Below are 25,324 nucleotides of genomic sequence, written 5' to 3'. Positions count from 1 at the left end.
TAGAAGTGTTAATATGGAGAAAGATGATAATACTAAGAGAGACATTTGTTAGTAGACTTTATCATAACACAGATGGACGAAAAACACACTGAACTATGGACTTATAAGATTGCATAGTTGAAAAACCGGGTCATTGTCTCCAGCTAACAGTGAATCATTTACAGAATGGCCAAGTCTGTCCATCGTTACACACAAAGTCAATTTTAGTTCCTGTCCGTCATCGCACACAAAACCACTTTAAGTTACTCCAATAACCGCAAAGTATGCAGAAGTGCAGAACATGGAATGAATGGCATCTTAGTTTTTCTCCCCCAGGTATAAAAATAAACATAAGCGAATATATCCATCACCATGCAGTAAAGCTCTCTCTTGCACTAAACACTAGTCTATGCAACTAACGAAAGATAAGACATGAGTTTGCAAATTAAATCGATAATTCTAAATTCTAAATGTTTTTATACAATACAAAATAATTATTACGTGAGCTTTGAATGTAATATTTCGGGCATATCAAATTTTACTATTTACTATGTAAATTCTTTTTTATTTTATTAAAAAAAATTATGTAAGTACTTAAAAATAGAAAATCAACTTAAAATTTATACTTAAAGAAAAATAGACATTCAAGCGTTAGCTGATCCATATAATACCAAGACAGAAAATTGACTAATCAACCGATTACGTAAAAAACATTTTTTTTTAAAACGTAGCATGCATGTGCGGTGATAAAAAAAATTTGGTTGAACATTTTGATAATTTGAAATCTGAAAAGTGTGCTGTGGTGTGTAATTTGATAATTTATAAATATGAATTTTCATTTTTTACGATGACAATCTTTTTCCTCTTTTTGTTCGTTTATAATCCCTTTTAAAGATATAAATATCTTCGTCTTTTTAAAAGAAAATATCTTATATTAAAAAGGTGCTTTTGTAAATGAGAATTTATAAATATGACTACTTTTCCTTTCTTAATATATTACAATTTTTTCCTTCCTTTTTTTGTTCTTTTCCATAATCTGTCTTTAGATTTAGCCCCAGTAGTTTGAACGTAAAAGAAAAAAATAACAAACTTAAAAAGAAACCCTAGTACGGGTGGTAGAGGACTTGTGTCTGAAATTTGTTAACCTTTAGAGAAGATGAGTGGGAAGAACGATGCGGCGAAGACAGGCAAAATAGCGGTGTGGTGGGACATGAAGGACTGTCCGGTTCCAGAGGGTATTGATGATCATCGTGTCCGTCCGAGTAGAAGGTGCCTTCAAGGAACAAGGCTACTCTGGTCCTGTCTCCATCACAGCCTATGGCGACCAAAAACAAACCCTGAACACGTGCTACGAGCTCTATCTTCCACTGGAGTCGCGGTGGTACATATCGGATCTGGTTAGTCCAATTAGTTGTTATATCATAAATATAAAAAATGTTATAGTTAGATCTTGTGTATCTATAGTGAGTATGTTTCCTTTGTAATGAAACAGAAAGCACGTGCGCAGTCATGTACCTTGATATGGTGAAATGGCGAGAGGATAATCCTCCTCCGGCTACAATGATGATCATAACCAATCAGATGCTAGATGTCTTCAACTGGGATCTGGCCCGGCTACAACAACGCACGAGTTACAACATTTTTCTGGCTTATTCAATTAGGCCTGTCGCAGCATTGTTCGTGTACACTCGCAAAGAGTGGCTCTGGGAAAAATTACTACATGGGACGACGTCGACAAGCGTAGACACGGCGGGTGAATTATCTACCGTGTTTCATTGCGAATTTTGCTCTTTGGATTGCCAAAGCGTGAAGAGTTTCAAAAAGCATCTCTCCACTAAAAAGCATGCAATAGAAGTAACCATCCTTTCGCTCTCTCTCTCTGCTTAATTATTAAAAAAAAAAATCAGTTTAATTAAGAGTTAAAACATATTGGTTTTACAGGAGGTGTTAAACCCTCAGCCTACACAACTTATATCTGTAACGAAGAGGTGGGGGAAGAACTATGCTGCGACGCCTGAATATGCGACAGCTAAAATCCATGTGAGTTGGGACATGTCTGAGTGTCCTATTCCCGACGGTTATGATGCTCGTCGGGTCCGTCCCAGTTTGGAAGGAGCTTTCAAGGAACTAGGCTACTCTGGTCCTGTCTCCATCACTGCCTTTGGTGACCATAAACAAACCCCTGAACGCCACCTTCATGCCCTCTCTTCCACTGGAATCGATGTTGCACATGCCCTTCCGGGTTAGTCCATTTGGAATTTAAAAAAATAAAAATAAATTAGCAACTATCCCTTGCATGCAATTTACCTTTTGTTTTGTTGAAACAACAGAATTCATATACAGTCGCATGTTTGATGATTTGAAGCAATGGCGAGATAACAATCCTACTCCGACTACAATGATGATCATATCGGATGGGGCTGAAATTTTGTTAGGAGGTTGTCTTGCCAGGCTAAAACAACTAAAGAAATACAACCTGTTTTGGGCTTATTCTTTTAGGCCTTGGAAAATGTCAGTCATGCTCACTTCTGCCGAGTGGCTCTGGGATAGCTTACTTGCAGGTGTTTTGTTTTATTACCTCTTCTATCCACTTCCACATATATATATATATATATATATATAACCACCAAACTAATCTCTTAAAGCTATTAGTTTCAGAGACCAAAAGACATGTTCTTCGGAAGTGCAGTGGAAGTAGTGAAAGCGTTGTTGAGTCTACCGGAATGTTTTATTGCAAAATGTGCTTCTCTAAGCGCAAACGCCTGGATAAATTCGTGAAGCATCTCTCGAGTAAAAAACATATCTCCGAAGTAAGCATCCTCTCTCTCTCTCTCTCTCTCTCTTTGTGATCTATACATTTTTGTCTAACCATTTTAGCAAGCAGGAGGAGGGTATTACTGAGCATGTTGAAGCTTCCGAGAAGCGGCGACTGTACTGTCTAAAGGCAAGTTTTTTTTTCCTCAATGATTAATTTAATAAGATTTTACCAGAAAGACAAAATTGTATGCATGCCATTTCTCACAACTCTGTGTTTTTTTTTCATATTGTAGAAAGAATGTTTTCCAGAGAGCAAGCGGTTGAGGAAAGCTGCCTAGTCGAGGTCGAAAAGTTGTGACTCAAGTGATCAGAGTCTAATCCTATCCTATCTTTATTTTTCGTTTCCTAGTCTATGTTTCGTTTTGAAGTATTTAAAACAATGGCTATATATATATATTGTAGCAATGGATCTTGATAGCTGCGTCTAGACTCCAGAACTAGGCCCAAAATGTATTTTTGGTACTCTTAAGAGTTTCTGTCTTTTTTTGGATCTCTGTTTCTAACTTTGTTCACTTCCCAAAGGCTCGTCAAACATAGGTGATTGAGTACACAACAGTGTTAACAATTTCTTGAATAACTTCTGAATAGCAGATTGTCCTGTGATTGAATCCTCTGTTTTGGAGGAATATGAAACCGAAATAACATGAACTAAATGTATTCTTTCTTATTGAAGAGAAGAGTTTCCATGCACAGTACACCATGTCTCAGTTTTTAACAAGGAACTCTTTGACTAACCAACCATTATGTATCAGCCTATAAAAATTCATCAATCCACAATATGTTCCTATAGAAATGAGAGATTCGTTAGCCTCATACTAAGTAGTTACCAAACTTTGGACTTGTAAGATTGCATAGTTGGGTTAGCAACACCATTATCTCCAGCTGAGTAGTGAACCATTTACAAAAAAAGTCACACCCATTACACACAAACCACTTTTAGTTACTCAATAACCGCAAGTATGAAGAAGATGGACCTTACTCTTTTTCTCTCAAATACAAAAATAATCATAAGAGAGTATATACATTACCCTGTAGTAAAGCTCTCTCTTGCAGTTGCACTGAACAGTACTCCATGCAACTAACACCTAGTAACGGTATTAGAGATATGTGGGCCGTAAGATGTGTATCTTACGGACCAAGATTGTGAAGCCCATGAAACCCATGAAGACCATCAAGACTAAAAGGAAAGACTTGAAGACAAGTTACTCTCAAGATATTCTAGCATATTTACATTAAGTGTTTAGGAAAGTTAGCATTATCTAGTGTTAACATTATGTTAATGTTACCACTATATATATGCATATTGTATTCTCTTATTAAACACAACACAATAATATATCTATTCTATTATATTTTACATGGTATCAGAGCAGACGATTCTTTGGGATCGAAATTAAAACTTCCGCATTATAAGTTTAGAGCTTTGATGGCGTTCATCGTTGGTGTTGGCGATGTTGAAGAAGATGGTGACGGTAATGACGATGAAGACGTGGTAATATGAGTCGCTGGGGTTTTGTGTTATTAGGGTTTTGTTTTCTTTTTATATTTAGTTAAGTGCAATAGGTTTTGTTCTACCTGCTTTGTTTTTGTTTAGATTTTTTTTTCTTATGGTTTGGTCTAGGGGTTATTGAGAGATGTTTGAAAAGGTCCTTAGGTTAAAAGATCGGGTTTCACAGTTGTTTATTTTTTTGAGATCTATTCTATAGTTTAGAATTTCTCAGAGTGTTTTGTTTCCCATAGTTTGGGATTTATTGGTTATAGTTTAACCATTACGGGGGAGTTCTAGTAGAACGCTCAATTTTTTTTTAGGTCAAGTTGTTTAGTCCGAGTTATGGACTGTCCGAGTTAAGGACGATTATTTGTGGAGTTGTAGTTGCGCCCACGGGATGTATTCCCATTGTCAAGACCAAAGAAAAGCTGAAGTTTTCATCCCTCCTTGTCTAAAGTTGAAGTTTATTCTCGGAGAAACCTACTGATTTGTTTTTCTCGACATAGTGTCCACGACATACGTGGTCTGCTTTGTGATTGCAGATTTGCGTGTTGCATCCCACGTTTGTCGTGCGGGGGAGTATTAGAGATATGTGGGCCGTAAGATGTGTATCTTACGGACCAAGATTGTGAAGCCCATGAAACCATGAAGACCATGAAGACTAAAAGGAAAGACTTGAAGAACAAGTTACTCTCAAGATATTCTAGCATATTTACATTAAGTGTTTAGGAAAGTTAGCATTATCTAGTGTTAACATTATGTTAATGTTACCACTATATATATGCATATTGTATTCTCTTATTAAACACAACACAATAATATATCTATTCTATTATATTTTACAAACGGAGAGATATAACAAAATGTAAATCGATAATCCTAGGTACTAAATGCCTTGCTCTAAGCCTAACTCGAAGACTATTGCACACATGTAGAAACGATATGCAAACCGGCTTTGACAAAACTGCTTAGAGGGAAGAAGAATAAGAGAATGATTACTGTCAGCTACTGAGACCACAATCCTACAGTCACGTTCGGCTGCTTCCATTTCAAATACTTCATCGGGCAATATTTCTAGTTTTAAGGGCTTGGCCCATTTTAAGCCCAAATAAAATTATGGTCCAATTTGTATTTAAAAGAGCAAAAATTAAAGAAAATTTCACTAAATTTTAACCAGTTGAATATCAACTTAAGAAGTGAATTCAATAAAGAGTTAGGATGTGATTTCCATTAAAATGAGAAATTAACTATTATTCAAACATGAATTTTAAAAACTAATTTAAAATTTATATTATCAAACTTGACATTTAATTAACTTATTTTGAAATCCACGATTATTGAAAATAATTAAACTCGTGAAAATATAGACAAGCAAAGGGGTGTTGTGGAGTTAGAAAAACAGAGGAGTCTCTTGATTGGGTAAGTAGTAAATGTTATGACTGAATTATTATGATAATTTAGTATTTGATTTTTTAATTATTACACAATAAGCAAAAGGAGAAGGTGAAATTCATAGCTGAGGAGGAGGAAAATTTTGACGAATTCACGAGGTCGCATCAAAAGAATATAGAAAACTGAAATTCTATAATAATTTAACAAAAATCATATTAAATTCTATAATTCATCTAAAATCATCTAAAACTCATAAAGATCAAATTACTTTAGACATTACATTGAATACACTCAGTGAAATTAAGCATTCTTCTAAATTTGTTTAACACTAAAGTAAAAATAGAATTCAAATAGTTCCACCAAAAAAACTACATGAATAAATTTTTAAGGAAAACATTATCACCTACTTTTTCAACATTTGTTTTGATTAGTTTTTTTCTTCTAAATAAATAGATAAATAAATATTTCATTCCAACCTTTTAATATTCTTCTACTTGTTTAAATTTTCATATTTCTCAAGCGAACTTATCAATGATTAATGATTGCATCTTACACTCGTGTTATTACATTCATTATCACTAATGAGTAGCAAGCTACATGAACTTTGGTATCAACTGGTTTCTATCGCAGTCTCTCAAATCTCATTTTCCTTAGATTTTAGTGAAAAATGATGAAACTTTAGCTCAGTTAAGGGTTTTATCTTGTATTTTTGTTAGATCTGAAGGTGAAAACTTTTAGTATATCTTATTCTAACATTGAAGCTGGAAACTTTTTAGTAGATCTTTGCTAGAGCTGAAATTTTTTAGTAGATCTTATGTTTTTCTTTGTTTTTATAATCTCAAACTATATTTTTGTTTATACTCTCCGGTTTTTCTTTGTCTTTATAATCTCAAACTTGAAACCTAGTAAAAATCAAATCACCTTTTTTCAACATTCGTTTTTATTAGTTTTCTTCTCCTAGATAAATATATGAATAAATACTTCATTCCAACCTTTTAATATTCTTTTAGTTGTCAAAATTTTCATATTTCTCAAGCGAACTTATAAATGATTGCATCTTATACTTGTGTTAATACCATCACTCTTAATGTAAATGTTAGCCATAATTACATCTACTATTTTATTTTTAAAAATCTGGTTTTGGCTTTTATAAGTAATGTGAATCTTTTGTGCACATGACCAATAAACTTTACAATGTAAATAATGTTATTGCAAATGTTAAACGTAAACATAAAATTATCTATCTAGATGTGCTTAGTGCTGAATTTACATTTTGTAAGAACATTTTTACATAAAAATGATTTTCTTTGTTACGAACAATTACTAATGCTTCTTAAAATGAAAAAAATGGTTTATCTAGTTTCTCAAGTTTGTTCTTTATTTTCTATTAAAATCATAATATTAGATATGACAATGATTGTTTCAGAATGAGATAATTTGGGTATTAAGGCATATAGACTCATAATAAGAAATAAATGTCTTGGGATTATGTACAATTGTTTCATATTAACTGTTTGTGTGCAATTACATACAAGAAATATCATCATTTGGTGGGATTGGAAAATTTCCGAGTTTCAAATGATTTATATGCTAAGACAGTCTATAGACGCATGAAGAAAAAACTAAGAGAACAAGATTTTGGTGGAAAAATAAAAATTAAGATCGTGGTGATGTTTCAAAACTGTGAAGTACCAAATGATCTCAACAAGAGGATTAAAGTTCATCAAACTCAAAGATTTGTCCAATGCTATATCAAAATTGAGCATTTTTTTTATTGGAAAATACATTTATCCCAATAATCTTAAGCTCGTGTCAGTAGTTCAAATCTTTGTAATGAATAAGTCTTCTTATATCTTTTATATTCTACGATAGGAACCACATGTATAAAACTCTAAACATGTAATATTCTAATCACTACAAGCTTTTACATTTTCGAAGAAAAAAATTAGATTTCTTTCTTACATTACATATCAATAGAGAAAAATCTAAATTCTTCAAAATCTTTGCCAGAGATACAATATGTATTATTTTAGTGTTATATAGTTGCGCGTAATGGATCACACTAAAGATGAACCTTAAAGAAAGAGAGCAATATTATGAAAATACACATATTAATCATTAAAATTGTATGAAATGTTACCACATGTGGACTAATGAGTGGAGAGTCTCATTGGAAGATAAAATAAGCCATTGTTCAGGAGAAAAAAGTAAGCAATTCTGAAGCATGAAAAGCTCTGCAATAATTAAAACTCAAAAATCAAATAATAATCAATTAAAGAGTACTCTATATTTAATTTGTCAGAATCTAAGATATGCCAAAGAATTCAAAGCAGCATCACCAAGTAAGAAAACAGTATTAAGAGAGTGCATGCATCTATTAGGACATATTCTTGGGTTTGAAAAATTCACAGAACTGAAGATTTGGGCCGTAGAAGAAAAAGCAAAAGGCATATCGTTCTGGGCTTATTACCGTGGGCCTAATGGGCCCTTCTAAGTTTTACCTTTCGTTTATTTGGAAACGTTGTCGTTTGACTTAGGGTAAGATTACCAGTTTCAAACATATTCTTTCGCCGGCGAACAAACACGACCAAACGATTTCCCGACGAGCTTTGTTCCGATCTTCAGAAGAAGAGAACTACAAAATCTCCTGAAGAACATAACGTAAGTCTTCTGCTCTGTTAGTATCTAGATGACTTCGTTTTCATTGTACTCCTGAGAAGATTAGAACTGATTAGTTTAAGAACCGTGTACTCTTCTTCTGTCTGAATTTGAATTTTGATGCTCCAATTGATGTTTCAGGAGCGAAAGTTGTAATCTTTCCTGTCTGAATTTGAATTTTGATGCTCTAATTGATGTTTCAGGAGCAAAAGTTGTAATCTTTCCTGTCTGAATTTGAATTTTGATGCTCTAATTGATGTTCCAGGAGCGAAAGTTGTAATCTTTCCTGTCTGAATTTGAATTTTGATGCTGTAATTGATGTTTCAGGAGCGAAAGTTGTGATCTTTCCTGTCTGAATTTGAAGCCTCAGAGATGAAGAACATAATGTAACTATTTTCATTTATGTATTTTTTTTTTTAACTCTAAGTCCTTCCCTTTTTTTTGTTTTATGAATCAAAACATCGATGTGAATATGTTTGCAGAGTGAAGGCAAACGCAGGTGCGCTTACAAACTTCGAGGTGCTTGATTTGCTTAACTCAAGAGGTGCATCAAAGGATACTACAAGAGTTATAGCTTCAGAAACAGTTTCTAGATCAGAGTACAAGGTCTATGATTATTTGATGGAGACTGCTGCTTCCACTCAAACGCGAGATAGCGTTACCAAGTTCTCAGACAAGTGCAAAGGTTTCAAACTCGCCAAAGCTGAGATTCTCAACATCATCAACCTCAGACCGTCTTCTGATGTCGAATTGACGCCGGTTTGTGTTCTTCTTTTTACCAAGTCTCACTTATCATTGCGTTTAGAGTTTGATGATTGTTGCGACTTTTTGTAGATCTTAGAGAAGCCTGATGAACGAGAAATCGACATAGAGGGGATACTAGCGCTAGTGCAGGAGTTGCTACCGCCTCTTCCTACTGTGGAAGCTCATAAAGAAAACGAGCAAGAGGAAACAGAGGACGGTGAACAACCTAACATGGAAACTTCAGTTTGACTTTTGAGTTTATATCCTTACTTAAGAATATATATTTTCAGTTTTGTAAAAGTATTACTTTCAGGAACTATATGGAGTCTTCAAAATACATCCTTTATTCCCACTCATTCATGTTTTGAATAGCATATGGCAGACACAAATATAGAGGAATATGTTCTTGACATCTTATTTAAAAACAAAGTGTACTTGAATGTATCAAATTTGTTAAGCGTAGGGTTTGACAACTTAACATTAATGAAATAAACAAAGTGGTTGCATTTAGAGCACATTTGTTATAGCACTGACTCTCAATCTCCACTACCATCTACGAGAGTATATTTTGGGTTCTACGTAGGATTTATCCAAATTATTGTTTGAAACCGCATCACAAGTTTGATAATATGATTGTTTCTGTGTAGATAGATACAAATAGACTTATGGTGGGATTTGGAAAACCGTAGAGTTCCAAATAATATAGATCATATCTATAAATACATGAAGAGAAAGTTGAGAGAAGATGGTTTTAGTGGGAAAATAAAAATTAAGCATGTGGTGCCGTTTCAAGATTGTGTAGTGCCAAATGATCTCATCTAGCTGGAGCTGCTTAAGCACCTAAGAAAAGAAAAGTAAGAAGACATAACATTTACTTACGCAACATCTTGTTTTCATCACAATCTTCCTCCTTTTCAGCTATGGATTTCATCTTCCTCTTTTGCTTGTTGTGTAACAAGTAAAAATTAAATCAAAATACTGAATTATCATTGATAAATCAGTCATAACATTTACTTACCCCAACTTTCTCATCTCAGACTCTTCAACCTCAACTGCCGCTTTCATCTTTTCCTTTAAGCCATTTTTCGATCTCAGTCTTGATGTACTTATCAGCGATCTGATTGTTTCTTCGTTCTTTCATTTTTTGGGGTATGCGTTTGCTTCTTCTAGTGTCGGTCCTGAAATAATAACAAAATGAAAATCAACTAATTAATAACATAAAAATAAAATTTAGAAGTGTGAAAATATATTTTTACTGTTATACTCTTTGACACGGTGAACAGTGATTTCAGAGTTCAGTTCAAGCTCAACTGACACTTTACAATCCTGAAAGGGACTACAATGTTACCCGCCAATGCAAAGATACATTATTGGCTTGAAAGAAATCCCAAGCCTCACAATGTTATGATTCCTACTAGCGATGGTTTCAAAGCTATTTTCATAGAGTTGCTAATAGCGGAACACACAACTTTGCTAGCGTATGATGAGAATGTAGTCAAGATGAACCAACTTCATAAGATCTTGTCTAGCGTGTAGACAACATAATCAAATGATGAGCCAAAATTGTGCATTATCTTTAATGGAAAAGACATTTACCATAAATCCGAACCTAAATATTATACATTTTAGGGTCCATTGTACTATAGTTTGTCATCTTAAGCTCGTATTTGTTGTTAATTTTCTTATACTGAATATTTTTCAAGTCTTATTATATCTTTTATATTATGGGAGAAGAACCACATATATAAAACACTAATCCATGTAATATTCTAATTCACTACCAATGTTTTACATTTTCCAAGACAAAACAGAAATTAAATTTCTTTTCTTACACTACAAATCAATAGTTTTCAAAGAAAAACTAAGTTCTTCAAAATCCTTGACATGTATGTTATAGGATTTTGGATAAAAATGAGATATGATATGTATTCTTCTAGGTATTGATTGTTTTAATAGTTTTTAGCTTTAGTTTTTGGTTTTTAGATTTTAGTTCTTTGATCTTTAGATTTTGGTTTTTAGTTTTTAGATTTTAGTTTTTTTTTTAGAATTTCAGATTATGATTTTAGTTTTTAGATTTTAGATGTTGATTTTCTGTTTTCTGTATCTTTTTAGTTTTTTTTAAATAGTAGTAATTTATTTTAAAAAAACATTAAAAAAAATATCAATAAATGTTTATTTGATATGAGCAAAGAATTAATCATATCTATAATTAAGCATGATTTTGTTGCTTCATACTTTCTTTGGTTTCCTTTTGTATCTTTCAAACAAAAACCCTCTTTCTACTTAAATTACTCTTCAAATCAAACGGTATTGCTTTCTTTGCAAGCTACTGCCGAGGACTCTGATAAGACTCAGGGAACCATCTCTGAAGAAGCCTATATATGTTTTAGCTTCACCAACAAGGCAAAGGCCCCATAGCATGACAATTGCATTACTGCAACTGAGAAATACATGTTAAAAAAATGCCGCATCATTTGAATGAATCAGCCCTAAATTTCCAAACAAACACTTATAAAGCTTTTGATTTACCATAGTGGAGCATAGTAGTCCAGGAATGGTTACGGCCACCTAAAACAACATGGAGTGATTATTGTCAAAGTTAAGAATGGCTACAGTAAACAAAAATTATCAGTAACTGTGTGAAATATCAACCATATGTGGTTCAGACAAAAAATAATTGCAGACCAATAGCATTACTTACTGAAACTATTTTTATATATTGGAATATTTTGTTAACACTTTTTTTTTATGTATTCACACACCACATTACATCACCATCACCACAATGTTTCAGAGTCAGACTTCACAGCAAACAAACTTCTCTGAGTCCCAAAAGACAAACACTATACCCACATTACCTAATGCTAAAAAAGAACCAGAGAGTCCCAAGAGTGATGGGAAAGGAAACAACAACATCTCAAGACCTGCAAAACATGCTAGAGGAACGAGTCAACCGAACTGTTACACAGCCACCTTGAAAACTAGTCTCAGTTGTCATCGCATTCCGCTCATACGCCTTCCTGCATCCAGGACACCGCCCGTCTCCGTCGTAAATCGTCTTGTGGCAGAAGAGACAGAGTTTAAACCCGCAAGGGCATGGGAAGAAACTCGCATCCGTCGAGTCCAAGTCTTCGTAGCAGATGGGACACGAAGAGGGTGTCGAAGCAGCGCTGAAACGCTTGTCCAGCTCCGGAAAACTAATCTGCTTGGCAAGATTGGGTAAAGCCTGAGGACGATGGTCATCATCTCGCCTCCAAGCTCGGTTACTAGAAGCTGAATGTGCAACATTCTCTTGCTTCTTGACTGACTCATGGATGAGTCTCTCCTCCTCCTCCTCTGATGCATCAGCAAGAGCTTCCCAATCATCTACACACCCGTCATCATCATCTACATTGTCCTCTTCTGTTATGTCAACAGAGCTTCTGCTACTACTAGTACTACTACTACTAGTCCTGCTGCTTCTCCCACTGAAGTTAGTGCTTATATCTGTCCCTCCCATGGAGCTGCTTGAAGGTGACTCCATAAACCTCTCATGACGAAGATTCTCATCTACATTCTCCACAGGGTTATTAACTCTATGATCACTCCTCTCCTCCTTATTGGTCACAGCGACTAATAAAAAAAACCAAAACCAAGAATCAATACATTAAACCAAAGGCAACAACTTTAATTTAATAAAAGGATAAAGATTCAAGCTTTATTAACATACCTTGAGAAAGCCATTGCTCACGGCGGAGACCGAGCTTGCTCTGCTTCATCTTCGCCGTCTTATTGTTCTGCAAAAACACAATGCAATCACAAAATCAAAACGGCGAATCGAAACCTAATCGATTTCTGAGAAAAGAGATGAGCAAATCTTACCTTCTTCTTCTTCTTAGCGAAATCTCTCGCGTTAGAGGATGCATTAGCAGAAGCGTTGGTGATCGAATCTGAAATCATGATGATCCTCGCGAGAAGATTGGAAGAATTGAAAATTGAAGAATGGAGATTCTGATTCTGATTCTCAAAAACCCTAATTTCAATTTGAGAGTCGAGGGAGAGAGACGAGAGGTTAATTAAATCAAAGAGAGAGAGAGATTATATAGGGGATATTGAAAGTCTTTAAATGACTATATTGCCCCTAATTTTGATGTTAACAGATGTGGGCTTTCTTCTGTAAGTCGGTGACTGTGCTCGTGTGAGATAAGTTGTCTTATTATGCTAATTAATAAAAGTTTTAGATAATGAAAGAGACTGATGAAGGAGTTTATGGAAAAAGAATAAATTTAGATTAATGATTTCTTTTGAATATTTTACGTTAGTATATTTCAAGCTTAATTTTGGCTTTAAATTTATTGCAGATTTATTGGAAATTTATTAGTTTTCTTTGACGTCAATGAAATTTAATTTATTACTAAAATGTTTGGAAAATGTTATTCTTCTCATTAATATACAGTAATTAATTTAACTGATTATGCATTTTGGTTTGTCGGTTTGGTTCCGTTTGCAATAAATCGCTCGGGATAAGAAAATTTACTTCAATATAATGTTTTGGAGATTTTGGTTTGGCTTAAGTTGGTTTAGGTTTGGTTGGTTCAATTTGACTCAGTTATTTACATTCTCCACTAATTTTACCCTTTTGCTCCATCGAAAATTCGATTAATGTATTAAATTTAGTGTAAAAATATATTGAAATTTAATTAAATATTTGAAAAATATTATTATAAAAACACTGGTTTATCGGTTTGGTTCAGATTTTAATCAAACCGAAATAAACCGTTCGAGTTTAGAAAATCTTCAACCGAATGTCTTGGACCTAGTTTGGCTTAAGTTGGTTTAAGTTATTTAGAAACTAATCAAGACTTTCTGAGTAAGAAACAGATGAATGCAGATCAAACTAAAGACTTATTTAGAAACTAATCAAAATCACAAAGTTGTGTACCATTGGATTTACAAAGACAAGAGTATTAGACAGAGAGAGAAAGAGTAAACAACAATACGTTTTAAGACTCAATGATCATTCTTGTAAACAAGACAATAGAATGTGAGAGATATCTTGAGTTTTTCACTATCTTTTCTCTTCCCTTTTTTACACAGAAGGAAAATACTTGTTGAGATTAAAAGGAAGAGAGTAGAACTCTTCACTCCTTGTATCACCTCTGAAAGATCTAAACTTATCCCACCAATGCTTCCCTCTATCTTTCCTTATCGAAGAATCTTTCTTATGCAACGTGTTGTCCAAGAAGAAGGCTACCGCGCCAGCAACAAAAGGCTCTGAAGAGAACGGCACATTCACCATATCATTGAACCAGCGAGCGCCTGTGTGGACCGGACCATAGCCTTTGATAGCAGTGTACTCATTGAAGTACTGAGGGATTGACAAACCGAGAAAGACAGAGAAGCCTAAGATGAACTTGGTCCTGAAGCTGTTCAAGTTGCAGAACTGAAGAAAACTCAAACCTCCAGCTCCTACGTAGGCAAAGAAGAGACAGTACAAAGCAGCAATGATTGGTGCAGGGATTGACGCAAACACAGCTCCAAATTTTCCTGCATTAACATCAAACATCATCAGTGCATAATAAATCTTGAAAATAGATTTTAAACTTATTAAACTTACCGAGAATAGAGAAGAAGATCATGAAGCCTGCAGCTATCTGTACAACCCTTCTACTACCAACTCTTGTCAGAGCCAATAGTCCAGCATTTTCTCTGCAAGAACCAACTTTCACAGTAAGATAGCCGGAGAATATAATAAAGTAATCATCTAAGAAGATGCTTACATAGAGACAGAGGAGCCAGCACCAGTACCAAACAACCCTGATATAAGAATAGCAACTCCCTGATCCACAAAACAAAACACAATCAGCTTCAGGAGCTAATGAATATAGTCTCTTAAGTGTGCCCCAAGTTACTACCTGCCAGCCAATACCACGGCTGAGAATAGAAGGTGGCAACATTGTTGCACTTGCATATCTTGAGACAGCTATGAACCCACCCGTTGACTTTAAAGAACGAAGAAAGAAAAAAAAATGAATAAATAGAATAAACATAGCAAAAGAAAGATTAAAATGTGAAGCATATAGTGAGTGACATTACCTCAACAAGAGCAACAAAAGAAGCCATCATCATTGCAAAAGCTTCTCCAGCATCAAACGAAGGTGCACCCCACTGGAATGGCCATGGAACTCTTATCCTGAAAGGTTCAAAATATAAACTAATTTAACAACAAATCCAATGAAGATCACTTTTTAAATCACATTTTATCTTTGTGTTCTGCTTAAAATGTAAATGCTACTTTTGGGAGCTGCAGCCATATAAGTATAGCTGAGTTGTAACCACTTACCATGGTGCAGCACCTATGATGCCAGCACGGTCAGTTCGGCAGCTTGTTTGCGTAGTTGGTGCAGCGCCATTGTAGGCTCCACCAACCGTAAGAAGGTGAGCATAGATCCATACAATCACCACAGCGAATATCACAGCAAACCGGTCAAACACATTCTTCCCTGACTTGATCACATGAGGCAGATACTGCAACAGGAAAATGAAATCAAATAAAGACAGATTAATTGTGTCAGTAAAGTTAAAGTAGTACCTGTGAAACAAAGACTAGAATAAGAAGCTCAGGCAGACCAATCTCTATGCACTTAGCAACCTGAAATGTAAAAAGGAAAGTTAACAACTGAAACCAAAATTTTTTTTAGTGGCATCTAGAGAAGACATACCCCTGGGAAACCAAACTCATACAGCCCAAATCCAACTAGACCCACCAGTGGAACAGCTGAGATAGGACTTAAGAACCTGAAAATGAATTACAAAACTGAAATTAACAAAAGGAAGAAGAACGTTTGAGATTATTTACTCCTTTAGACTAACCTAACAACATTGCGCCAGAGACCACTGAAACCAAGAATCATCTGCAGGGTTGAAGCAACAATCAATGCGCCTTGTGTTGCTCTCATAATACTCTCAAACCGCTGCCAAACAATTCAAAAATGACTATAAATAGCACCAAGAAAGAGTCATAATAAAAGAAGCAGAGACCACATCATTACATCTACAGGGTTTGAGGTATCACTGAATCTGCCGGAGAGGATGATGGATATGGTGGTCGGCACAAAAGTGTAAGAAGCTCCAATAACAGCAGGCAATCTTGTCCCAAAAGTTGTCTGGAGCAGTGTGTTGATGCCGGCGACAAAGAGAATGGTCTGAATCATCTTTGCCTTCTCTTCCTGTAAAACAGATCAAGATAACCATTTTATTATGTCTCCCTATTTAAGTTTAAAACTCATGGAAGTAAGACTTACATAACCACCACTCATCTGAGGAACAAGAGCAGTAGGAATGAGAACTGTAGTCCCAAGCATTACAAGGTAGTGTTGGAACCCAAGTAGAATAGCTTCAGCTGAAAGGCACACAAAACCATGAAGACATGTGTTATAAGAAGTCAAAACCCAACTCACTGAGACTAATGAAGCTAAGACAGTAACATCAAGAAACACATCAAGAGACAGCAACGGACAAAAAAGCACAAAACTTTGACATTAGACTTCAACAAATAAGGCAAGAACACACAAGTGAAGAAAACTAAACCTTTAAAGCAATGAGCTTTTTTAGAACTTAGAATCTATAAGAGGAAGGTAATGAAGCTAAGACAGTAACACACATCCAGAGACAGCATTCGGACAAAAAAAAGCACAAAACTTTGAACAAATCAGGCAAGAACATGAACAATAGCAAAAACTAAACTTTACGAGAGTCAAAGAGCTTTAAAGGAAGCTAAGAGAGAGAGAGAGAGAGAGAGAGAGAGAAAGGAAAGAGGTTTAGGAGCTTACGCCAAGGAGGAGGACTGGTGATGCAGTAAGAGATGTTGGGGAGCTGATCTTTTGGAGGATGTGGTTGTGGTTCGTCTGCTTTCGCTGCTGGAGCTCCACCACCTGCCATGGCCTTTCTCTCTCTCTCTCTCTGCAAACAACAACAGTGAAGAAGAAGAACAATGTTTCCACCCAGATCGGAGAATCTACCAGGAAAGAGGTGCAATGTGTAAACCAGAAGCACAAACCAGTGGAAGCTTGTGGAGAGAAAGTGGAAGAAGAAGAAGAAGAAGAAGTAGTGTGTGTGTGTGTGTGTGTTCAGGGACAAAAAGGTAAATAACCACTCTCACCAAAGAGAAAAGCAGCTTTATTTTCTGCAAAGCTCGAGGTGAAAAAGGTAAAAAGTTAAAATTGAGGTCAAACTATTAATGAATCATGGCAATGTGGACAACAGATTAGTGTTGTTGTTAGCAATTTAATCATCTTTGTAGTAATAATAGTAGTAGTATCTTTTAGTTACTTTTAACGCAATGAATGAGCAGTTTGTGGAATTATTATTCTGATTGGATTATTATTCATCTTGAAATGAAGCTACACTAGTAGTTACATTTCCTTATGAGAGCGGAACTTTTAAATGACAATTAAGAGCATTTCCAAGAAAGAATCTCATTTTAAATTTTTAAGGGTGGAAAATCCTCAAAATAAAAGTTTGAAGATAGAGTGCTCCAAGAAGAAATCTTAAATTTATCTTTGAAATTTTATGTAATTTGCATCTTAGTCCTAAATTTTAATATAAATGATTTATAACCACTAAAATTTATATAAATAAATTATACATACCCATTAAAAATATGAAACACAATATTTATAAATACAATTTATCATAACACAGAAATACATAACATAATAATATAAAACTCACATTTTGTGAGAAATAATTATTCTATGTTGAGCAATGTAATATAATTTGTAAAATATTGAGCAATGTAATATAACTTATGTGAACACAAATTATTTTTATTTGTAATATATTGAGCAATGTAAAAATACAAAACTCACTTTAATTTGTAATATATTGAGCAATGTAATATAATTTATGTGAGAAATAATTATTCTATGTTAAATAATATTATTTTATTAGTTTTTATTTTATTTATATATTTATAATTTTATGTATTAATAATATATATATATATATAAGATTTATTTGAATACTTAAGTGAAATATTATAAGGACTAAAGTAATAAAAAAATTAGTATTAATACAATTATATAAGTTATAGGGACTAAACTGAAATGTAAATAGTATTTTGAAGTTTCACTATTTATACTCTCGAAATTTGAGGGTTTGAAGTTTTGTTGAAGAACCAAAAACTTCAAAATTTAAGGGTTTAAAGGTCTCTTGGAGATGCTCTAATAAACGTAATTAAAACACACTTATTTTACTTATCTTTTTACTCCTGGAAACAGATAGAATAATATTCTGAGAGGTCAACGGTGATCATAAATATTGAACAGAAACAGTGTATCAATCAGAGAGAGCGGTGCTGAAAATTGCACCGTCTGAATAAATTAATCAAGTGTGGGCTTGAGAGAAAGGGGGTAATAAATTGATTAACTAATTTTGACCAACAAAAAAATGATTAATTAATAATTAAATGGGAAAAGATGAAAGGCATGTGAACAAAGAAAGGACGTGAGGAATCTCTTTTTTCCATTAAAGTTTGCATTTTTCGAAAAGTCATAATCTTTTTCTTACTATTAATTAAAGTTGCTAAAGTTTAAAGTTAAACCCCATCTCTACAGGCTTGGAATTTTTGTAAAAATTGTAGCTAAAACTTTTCATAATTCAAGTTGTTGAAATCTGCCAAACAATAATTCATTCTTGCATTACTTTCTATAAACAAATTTCTAGAAGTGTCGGGTTGGTTAGAGGAACAAGAAAACAAAAGAAAAATACTCAAATACGGTAATCTTTGGGACTAGTCGTATACTTAAAGCACAAAAGTAAAAGACTAGAGATAGCGAGCAACACATGAAAGATAAACGTTACGTCCACCTTTTTCATTGCAATCCAACAAAACAATTATAAAGATACTTTTAACGTAAAAACACCAATATTTGTAGGGACACCGGACATGATATGTATACTTAGTGGCTGATGGGAATCAAAAATTTAATTTGGCCAGCAAACTTCTTGAGTACAGCTTTATAACATAAGCAAGGTTACTATAAACATGAAATATGTGTTTACTTTGATTTTCTATACTACAACTTACTCCTGTATACATAATGATCAAACTCAACGTTTTGTCATAACCACTGATGCATAGTTTTCGAATTAATTTATGGTAATAGCTAGCTAGCACAACTGTTTTTGACCTATTTTCACCTTATTGACAACATTATTAACATAAACATGGTTACTAGAGATAATGTGGTGTTTACTTTGATGTTCTGTTCTACACTTACTCTTGTTCAGTGACGGCCATGGGCACAAGCGGCAGAAGCACATGCTTCCGGCCCTGTTTAAATTATTTAAAATTTCAGCCTTAAATAACAAAAATCTTCAGTAGTTCAGTTGGTTTATAATATGTTTTAGTATGTATTAGGTGGGGTGTTCGGATCTTTCCAGCCATAATAGGCCCGAATTTTTAGTTTTGCTTTCAGCCCTTAAATTTTACCGGCCGGGTCTGCTCTTGTTTATTCTAATTATAAGTTCTAACTCAACGTTTTGTCATAACCACCGATGCCATCTTTTTTCGAATAAATTTATGGTAATAACTAGCTAGCACAACTGTTTTGCCCTGATTTCAACTTATAGTACATTACATTGTAATGTTTTCGTTAGAAATATGAACTGTAAAAACAAAAATCAGTCATGATTAGACCAATACTTTCCACATATGCATGTAGCATTTTCAACTGTTGCATCGATCAGTTACATGTTTCTACACAAAATATTAACATCTAAAATCTCATGAATGTTTCGTTGAATGGATCTCTTCAAATTTTATTCAAGGTCTCACACACATTATCCATGCGGGCCTTAATTAATGCAAACTAAACCTTGAAATTTTGAATGTTCATATTTTGAAATGAGATATGCATTCAATTATTTCTTAACGTGATTAATTGATGACTAACCAGCTATAATATTGTCGAAAGGAATTTTCCCGTGATTGAGAATCTGGTCTGAAACATTATACAAGTGTAGTAATTAAACCACTAATTAGCGAACAAAGTATTTTAGGACAAACTTTTAAAAGATATTTGAGCGTATACGTCGAGAGCTAGTGTTCATAGTATTTTATAAAATTATTATGGGGAATGGACCATATAATCATTGAGATTGGAGACTCGCAAGCTGTTGTGAAAGTTGATATCGACGCAATATTCTGAATTTCTATTATTATATTCTTCTTATTATACTTTATTATCATTTATAGTTTTTTATGACAATTTGTATCAGTTATAGCTTTTCTTTGTTAATGGAATTAATTGTAAAATTATTTACGATATACTTTATATAAATAATAATTACAAGATTAGAAAAAGGAAAAATTGGGGACTGAGAAAGACGGGAGCACATGGGATGGGAGTGAAGCTTTCTGGCGTACACAACACAACACTCTCATGTGCCTTTCTCTCTACCTGGTGATGGGTTTGACTGATATATTAAAAGCTTCGTTCAATTAATCACATAATTCAATTTCCATACACATATGAAGTATATTGAGTCAAATGTTAGAAATGCGCAGCCAAATGGGTTGCTATATAGAGTATACGTACGTATTCACAATTTTACCTATATATTCAACTGGAATACACATGACTTCTAAACCTAAAGAAACAAAAGAGATATATATATGGGGAGCATGGGGAATTTGGTGATCCTGACTGTAATACTTACGGTGCTCATGATGGTTCTAAGTCTGCTTGCCTTTACCGTGCTAGCATCCATGTGTCCGGTCCAAGAATGCAAAAATCCACCTGAAAAAGTGATGTTTTCTGACTATGCGAACCCATATTTACTCATGATTGCGTCTATGTGTATATGTAGGTGTATGGGGAAATTGACAAAGTTTATAATTATTAAATACAAGTTGCTTGGGGTTGCAGAACTAGAAGGGAACAAAGGAAAATGAAGGTCTAATCAAACTTGTCATTGTGTAAATTATTTTCTAAAATAAAATAAGACTGATATATCAAAAGCCTATAGCCAAATGCTTTCAAAATTTTAGGCAAAAAGATAACAAGACGAACAAACATTACATATGCCATATAACATTGGGTCCGAATGGTAACCGCGGTTTTGATAATATAAGCGGTGCGGAATTATAGTGCGGTACGGTTCAAGTGCGGTTCATGCGGTTTGCGGGACAAGTGCGGATTTGATAAAAAAAATAGTGCGAATTTGATAAAAAGTAGTGCGGTTTTGATATAAAAATATTAATTTTGAAAATATTTTAAAAATAAAAATTCTACTTTGTATAAAATATATTTAAAAATAAAATATTAAATAAAAATACAATACAAGAAAAAGACTACCAAATAATTTAATTTTCCCAAAAATACAATATAATAAAAACTTAACTATATTTATGTTTTGTATTTTGTTTTTGACTAGAACTAATTAAAATAATGCTATTTTTTCTCTCTAAAATCAAACTTAAATTTTTCTTTGCGAGAACTGTTAGCAAATTTAAATTAAATTAAATATTTGTCATACAATTATTTTAAATATATATTTATGCTGTTTCCATTAGTAAATAAATAAAAAAGAAAAGGAATCTCTTGTATCACCCATGCATGCTCTCCAGAAACTAAGCAACCACTATATCATATTTTGCATCGTTCATGATAATTGTTAGTGTAAAGTCAAATAATTTTTATATTCAAAAAGAGAAAAACGCACATATTATGCAAAACCGCTGCGTATGTGGAGCGGGACAAATAGAAGTGCGGTCCGCTTGAGAACATGTTGTTCTGAATAACGCACTCAACTTATTTTTATTTTTTTTTGAAAAACGCAAAATGTAGATTGTAAATGTGATTGGTGACACTTAGCGGTTTTCAAAAAAAAAAGTTGAATTCCGCGAATTTGTATGTCACCATTCATTACCATTGTTTTATTTTACTTCTTTTTGATTAAAAGCGCAGGAATTTTGAATTTATAAAAGTTATAGATGTTCGTTAGAAATGCGGAGTTTTAAAACAAAATTCTTATCGAGTTTAAATAAAAGCGCGGGAATTTGAAACCATAAAATTTAGACATTTTAATTAAAAATGGCAAAGTGTATAAAAGGCATATTTATTTTCTCTTCTTTACATTAAACCGTTATTTTTTGTAACTAAAAACAACTTTACCGGTAAAACAAAAATACTGCATGATGAATGGATTGTCTGTTTCTGCATCTTTTGATCTGCGAAAATATCATGGTTTTCTTACTACATGTTAATTATTTTGAGATTGTTTGTTTGTATTTGAGTTTTGATTTCATGCGTAACAGAAGATAGAATGGGAGCTTGCGATCTTCTTTTTTTTTTGGTGAAAAATGTTAAGAAAACAAATAAAAAAATGAGAGAGACATGGAGCATATGGAATTCGGTGATCATGACAATGATACTTATGGTGGTGATGGTTTTAAGACTGCTTACCGTTACAATGGTAGCATCCATGTATCTGGGAGCTTGCGGTCTTCTTCGTGAATCATTGCATATGTTCTTCCCATGTCTCTTCAGAATCTGAAAAACTTTGGATCCGCCAGTGTTTCTCCCAAGTGCAGATACACATCTTTGAATTGGTCTTATACGTTTTTGTTTTGTAAATGAAGGTGAAAGTGTTAGAAATATTACATGTATGAAAGTATATGAATGAATATTTCTTACCATGATGTAGTCTTATGTTAATCTATTTTTTATTGAGATTGTTAAACCCTAATGACATTTGGTAACCAATAAAATTGGTAAATAAAGGAGTTTATTTCCTAATGTTTTAACTAAAGCATAAGTGGCAAATGTTCTAGAAGAGAAGAGTGACTTGAAGGAAAAGTCTAATGGAAGATGCTTAAGAGAACAACTCAATGTATGAACCTAATGTTCTAGAACAATTCACACTTGTCTTCTCCTAATGAAATGAGTCACCTTAAGTAAAACATTTGTCACTTACTCAACTTTGATGGATGGTTGAGATTAAAGGATAAAACTTGCCAAAGGAGAAAGAAAGTCTTGGTGAGAAAGTAATCAAAACTTGATGAGGAAGCTATGTCCCTCTCTCCACCTATAAATATATGTTTTTACTCCATCCTAAAGCATCATGAAGAAAATCTAAAGAGAAACACATAAAGAAAGATTGTAGGCAAGGGGAGAGAAGATCTAACTCCAACTTAAAGGTCAAAAGATCATCTTATGGAGAGAAGGTACAAACAAAGGGGAAGTTATATGTAGTCACTTTATAATATCACAAGGTTTAAGTTAGATATGTTTGTAGCTTTGTTCAGTTCAGTTTCTATAAACATATGAATTATAGCGAGTCAGATGTGAGAAATATACAAACAAATGGGTTGCCATAAACAGTGTACATTCATTCACCTATATAACTTTCTTTGGAATACACATGACTTCCAAGCCCAAAAAAATGAGAGGGACATGGAGAGCATATGGAATTCGGTGATCATGACAATGATACCATTGGTGATGGTTTTAAGACTGCTAACCGTTACAATGGTAGCATCCATGTATCTGGAACTGGTCAAAGAAGACAACTATCTACTTAAAACCTTCAAACTGATGCTCTCTAACTATGTGTATACCAACATTTACTCTTGATTGGGTCTTGTATATTTATGTTTATGGCTCTGTAAATAGGGAAATTGATAAAGTTTGTAATTTTTAAATACAAATTGCTTGGGGTTACTGAGCCAGAGGGATTAAAGGCAATGAAGATGTATCAAGGCCTCTTATCATGTAAACTCTTTTCTAGAAAAATAAATTAAGATCAAAAGCCTATAGCCAAATGCTTACCAAAGTTTACGCAAAAAGATAATCAGATAAACAAATATTATATATGCCATATATCATTGTCTTATTTTACTTGTTTTTGGTTAAAAACACAGGAATTATGAAGTTATAAAAGTTATAAATGCTAACTAGAAATGCGAGAATTTTGAAACCATAAAATTTATAGAGTTAAAAAAAATGTGAAAAAATTGAAACCATAAAACAAATTTATAGTTTAAATAAACGGGATAATTTTTGAAATTATAAACTTTATACATTTTAATTAAATATGACACAGTGCGAAGCTATAAAAGTTATATTTGTTTCCTTCTTAAAAATTAAACAATTATTTCACATAATGAAAACTACTCTTTATTTATTTCTTGTTGTTAGAACTATTTACTAAATCCATATATGTAACTACATTTTTTAATTTCTTTTACAGCTACCCTTAAATGATTATTTTTATTGTTAAAATGTATAAAATAAAATAAAAGAAAAAAACATAGGAAAAATAAATATAAAAATATTTTTTTTTTAATTTTGAATATGAAATTACCCCAGAAATATCTTTACAACTTGCATAGTTTTCTTTATTCAATTAATTACACAAAATTCTGTTTCCATAAAGATATAATTATATTGAGTCAAATGTGATAAATGGACAGACAAATCGGTTTCCATAAACAATATACGGGTGTAACTGGATTAGCATTTTTTGGAATAAAACTGTTTGGAATAGCCTATTCCTTTAGATTCCAAATTTTAACTACCAGTTATATGGAAAAGAAAATAAACTGCATTCCATAAATTATTTTGGAATAAGTGGAAACATATGGAATCTAGTTGTAATACATTCAGGATAAAAATTGTACGTGAATGAGATGGAATCATTGGAATGGAACACAATTAAATTTTAAAAATTAATTAATTTAAACATTAGCTAACTTATTAATGCAGTCAAATAGGAGAATTGTTAAGATTTTAAAATTTAAAATTCTGGTAGATTTTTATTATTTGTAACTAATTCAACAAAGTTATAGCAACATCTTCTTCCCGATTTAAGCATTTTTACGTTTGATTATCTTCTTCTTTTTTTTGAAACACACGTTTGATTATCAAACCATCAAATGAAAAATTGCTTCTCTCCTAGCATTCTATCTCCTTCATCATTTTTATATTATATATTAATTTTGTATTTTGATAAATGAATGAAACACTTCCTCCACGCTTATTTATCTTTTCTTTCTTGATGAACTATGATTTATACCCACATAATTATATAATTTTTCTTTCGTTGGTTAAATATAAGATTCTTTTAGCATTCATTTTGATTCACTCTAATCTAGAATATTATAGTAATTAAGTTAAGTAGTGCATTTGTATGTTCGACATATTTTATTAGCATACTGCAAATATTCTTAGTAATTTGATTTAAATTATAGTTACTTTC

The 25,324-nt window shown here is 33.1% G+C and overlaps 4 protein-coding genes across 4 annotated transcripts; 2 read left to right on the top strand and 2 right to left on the bottom strand.

Moving 5' to 3' along the window:
• Positions 1 to 1,450: 1,450 nt before the first annotated feature.
• LOC125575261 lies at positions 1,451 to 3,317 on the top strand. The gene is made up of 3 exons (XM_048748534.1): positions 1,451 to 1,833; positions 1,921 to 2,540; positions 2,669 to 3,317. Exons 1-2 carry the CDS (start codon positions 1,489 to 1,491, stop codon positions 2,224 to 2,226), a joined length of 651 nt encoding a protein of 216 aa, XP_048604491.1. The 5' UTR covers positions 1,451 to 1,488; the 3' UTR covers positions 2,227 to 2,540; positions 2,669 to 3,317.
• Positions 3,318 to 8,217: 4,900 nt separating this feature from the next.
• On the top strand, positions 8,218 to 9,435 carry LOC125574923. Its single transcript, XM_048748609.1, has 4 exons — positions 8,218 to 8,338; positions 8,663 to 8,721; positions 8,818 to 9,094; positions 9,170 to 9,435. Exons 2-4 carry the CDS (start codon positions 8,708 to 8,710, stop codon positions 9,326 to 9,328), a joined length of 450 nt encoding a protein of 149 aa, XP_048604566.1. The 5' UTR covers positions 8,218 to 8,338; positions 8,663 to 8,707; the 3' UTR covers positions 9,329 to 9,435.
• A 2,337-nt stretch (positions 9,436 to 11,772) lies between these two features.
• On the bottom strand, positions 11,773 to 13,126 carry LOC125581714. The gene is made up of 3 exons (XM_048747618.1): positions 12,941 to 13,126; positions 12,789 to 12,855; positions 11,773 to 12,691 (listed from the first exon to the last, which is right to left on the bottom strand). The coding sequence occupies exons 1-3, from the start codon at positions 13,016 to 13,018 to the stop codon at positions 11,997 to 11,999; spliced, it is 840 nt and encodes a 279-aa protein (XP_048603575.1). The 5' UTR covers positions 13,019 to 13,126; the 3' UTR covers positions 11,773 to 11,996.
• An 818-nt stretch (positions 13,127 to 13,944) lies between these two features.
• LOC125581713 (nucleobase-ascorbate transporter 6-like) lies at positions 13,945 to 17,145 on the bottom strand. Its single transcript, XM_048747617.1, has 12 exons — positions 16,891 to 17,145; positions 16,363 to 16,460; positions 16,111 to 16,287; positions 15,932 to 16,032; positions 15,781 to 15,856; positions 15,651 to 15,710; positions 15,402 to 15,586; positions 15,155 to 15,251; positions 14,974 to 15,060; positions 14,839 to 14,897; positions 14,676 to 14,767; positions 13,945 to 14,605 (listed from the first exon to the last, which is right to left on the bottom strand). Exons 1-12 carry the CDS (start codon positions 16,997 to 16,999, stop codon positions 14,148 to 14,150), a joined length of 1,599 nt encoding a protein of 532 aa, XP_048603574.1. The 5' UTR covers positions 17,000 to 17,145; the 3' UTR covers positions 13,945 to 14,147.
• Between the last annotated feature and the right edge of the window lie 8,179 nt (positions 17,146 to 25,324).

This window comes from Brassica napus, chromosome C2 (genome assembly GCF_020379485.1).
Source record: "Brassica napus cultivar Da-Ae chromosome C2, Da-Ae, whole genome shotgun sequence".
NCBI classification, from domain to species: Eukaryota; Viridiplantae; Streptophyta; class Magnoliopsida; order Brassicales; family Brassicaceae; genus Brassica; species Brassica napus.
Note: the sequence above shows the minus strand (reverse complement) of the source record. Positions and strands in the feature narration are given on the sequence as shown.

Coding starts and splice junctions, on each gene's coding strand:
- LOC125575261 (XM_048748534.1), top strand. CDS start 1,489: ATGTACCTTGATATGGTGAAATGGCGAGAGGATAATCCTCCTCCGGCT. Junction 1,834..1,920: donor CTAAAAAGCATGCAATAGAA/GTAACCATCCTT, acceptor TTGGTTTTACAG/GAGGTGTTAAACCCTCAGCC.
- LOC125574923 (XM_048748609.1), top strand. Junction 9,095..9,169: donor CTGATGTCGAATTGACGCCG/GTTTGTGTTCTT, acceptor GACTTTTTGTAG/ATCTTAGAGAAGCCTGATGA.
- LOC125581714 (XM_048747618.1), bottom strand. CDS start 13,018: ATGATTTCAGATTCGATCACCAACGCTTCTGCTAATGCATCCTCTAAC. Junction 12,856..12,940: donor TCGCTAAGAAGAAGAAGAAG/GTAAGATTTGCT, acceptor GTGTTTTTGCAG/AACAATAAGACGGCGAAGAT. Junction 12,692..12,788: donor TGAGCAATGGCTTTCTCAAG/GTATGTTAATAA, acceptor TTTTTTTATTAG/TCGCTGTGACCAATAAGGAG.
- LOC125581713 (XM_048747617.1), bottom strand. CDS start 16,999: ATGGCAGGTGGTGGAGCTCCAGCAGCGAAAGCAGACGAACCACAACCA. Junction 15,587..15,650: donor TTCTAGTCTTTGTTTCACAG/GTACTACTTTAA, acceptor TTCCTGTTGCAG/TATCTGCCTCATGTGATCAA. Junction 14,768..14,838: donor GCTGGCTCCTCTGTCTCTAT/GTAAGCATCTTC, acceptor TGGTTCTTGCAG/AGAAAATGCTGGACTATTGG.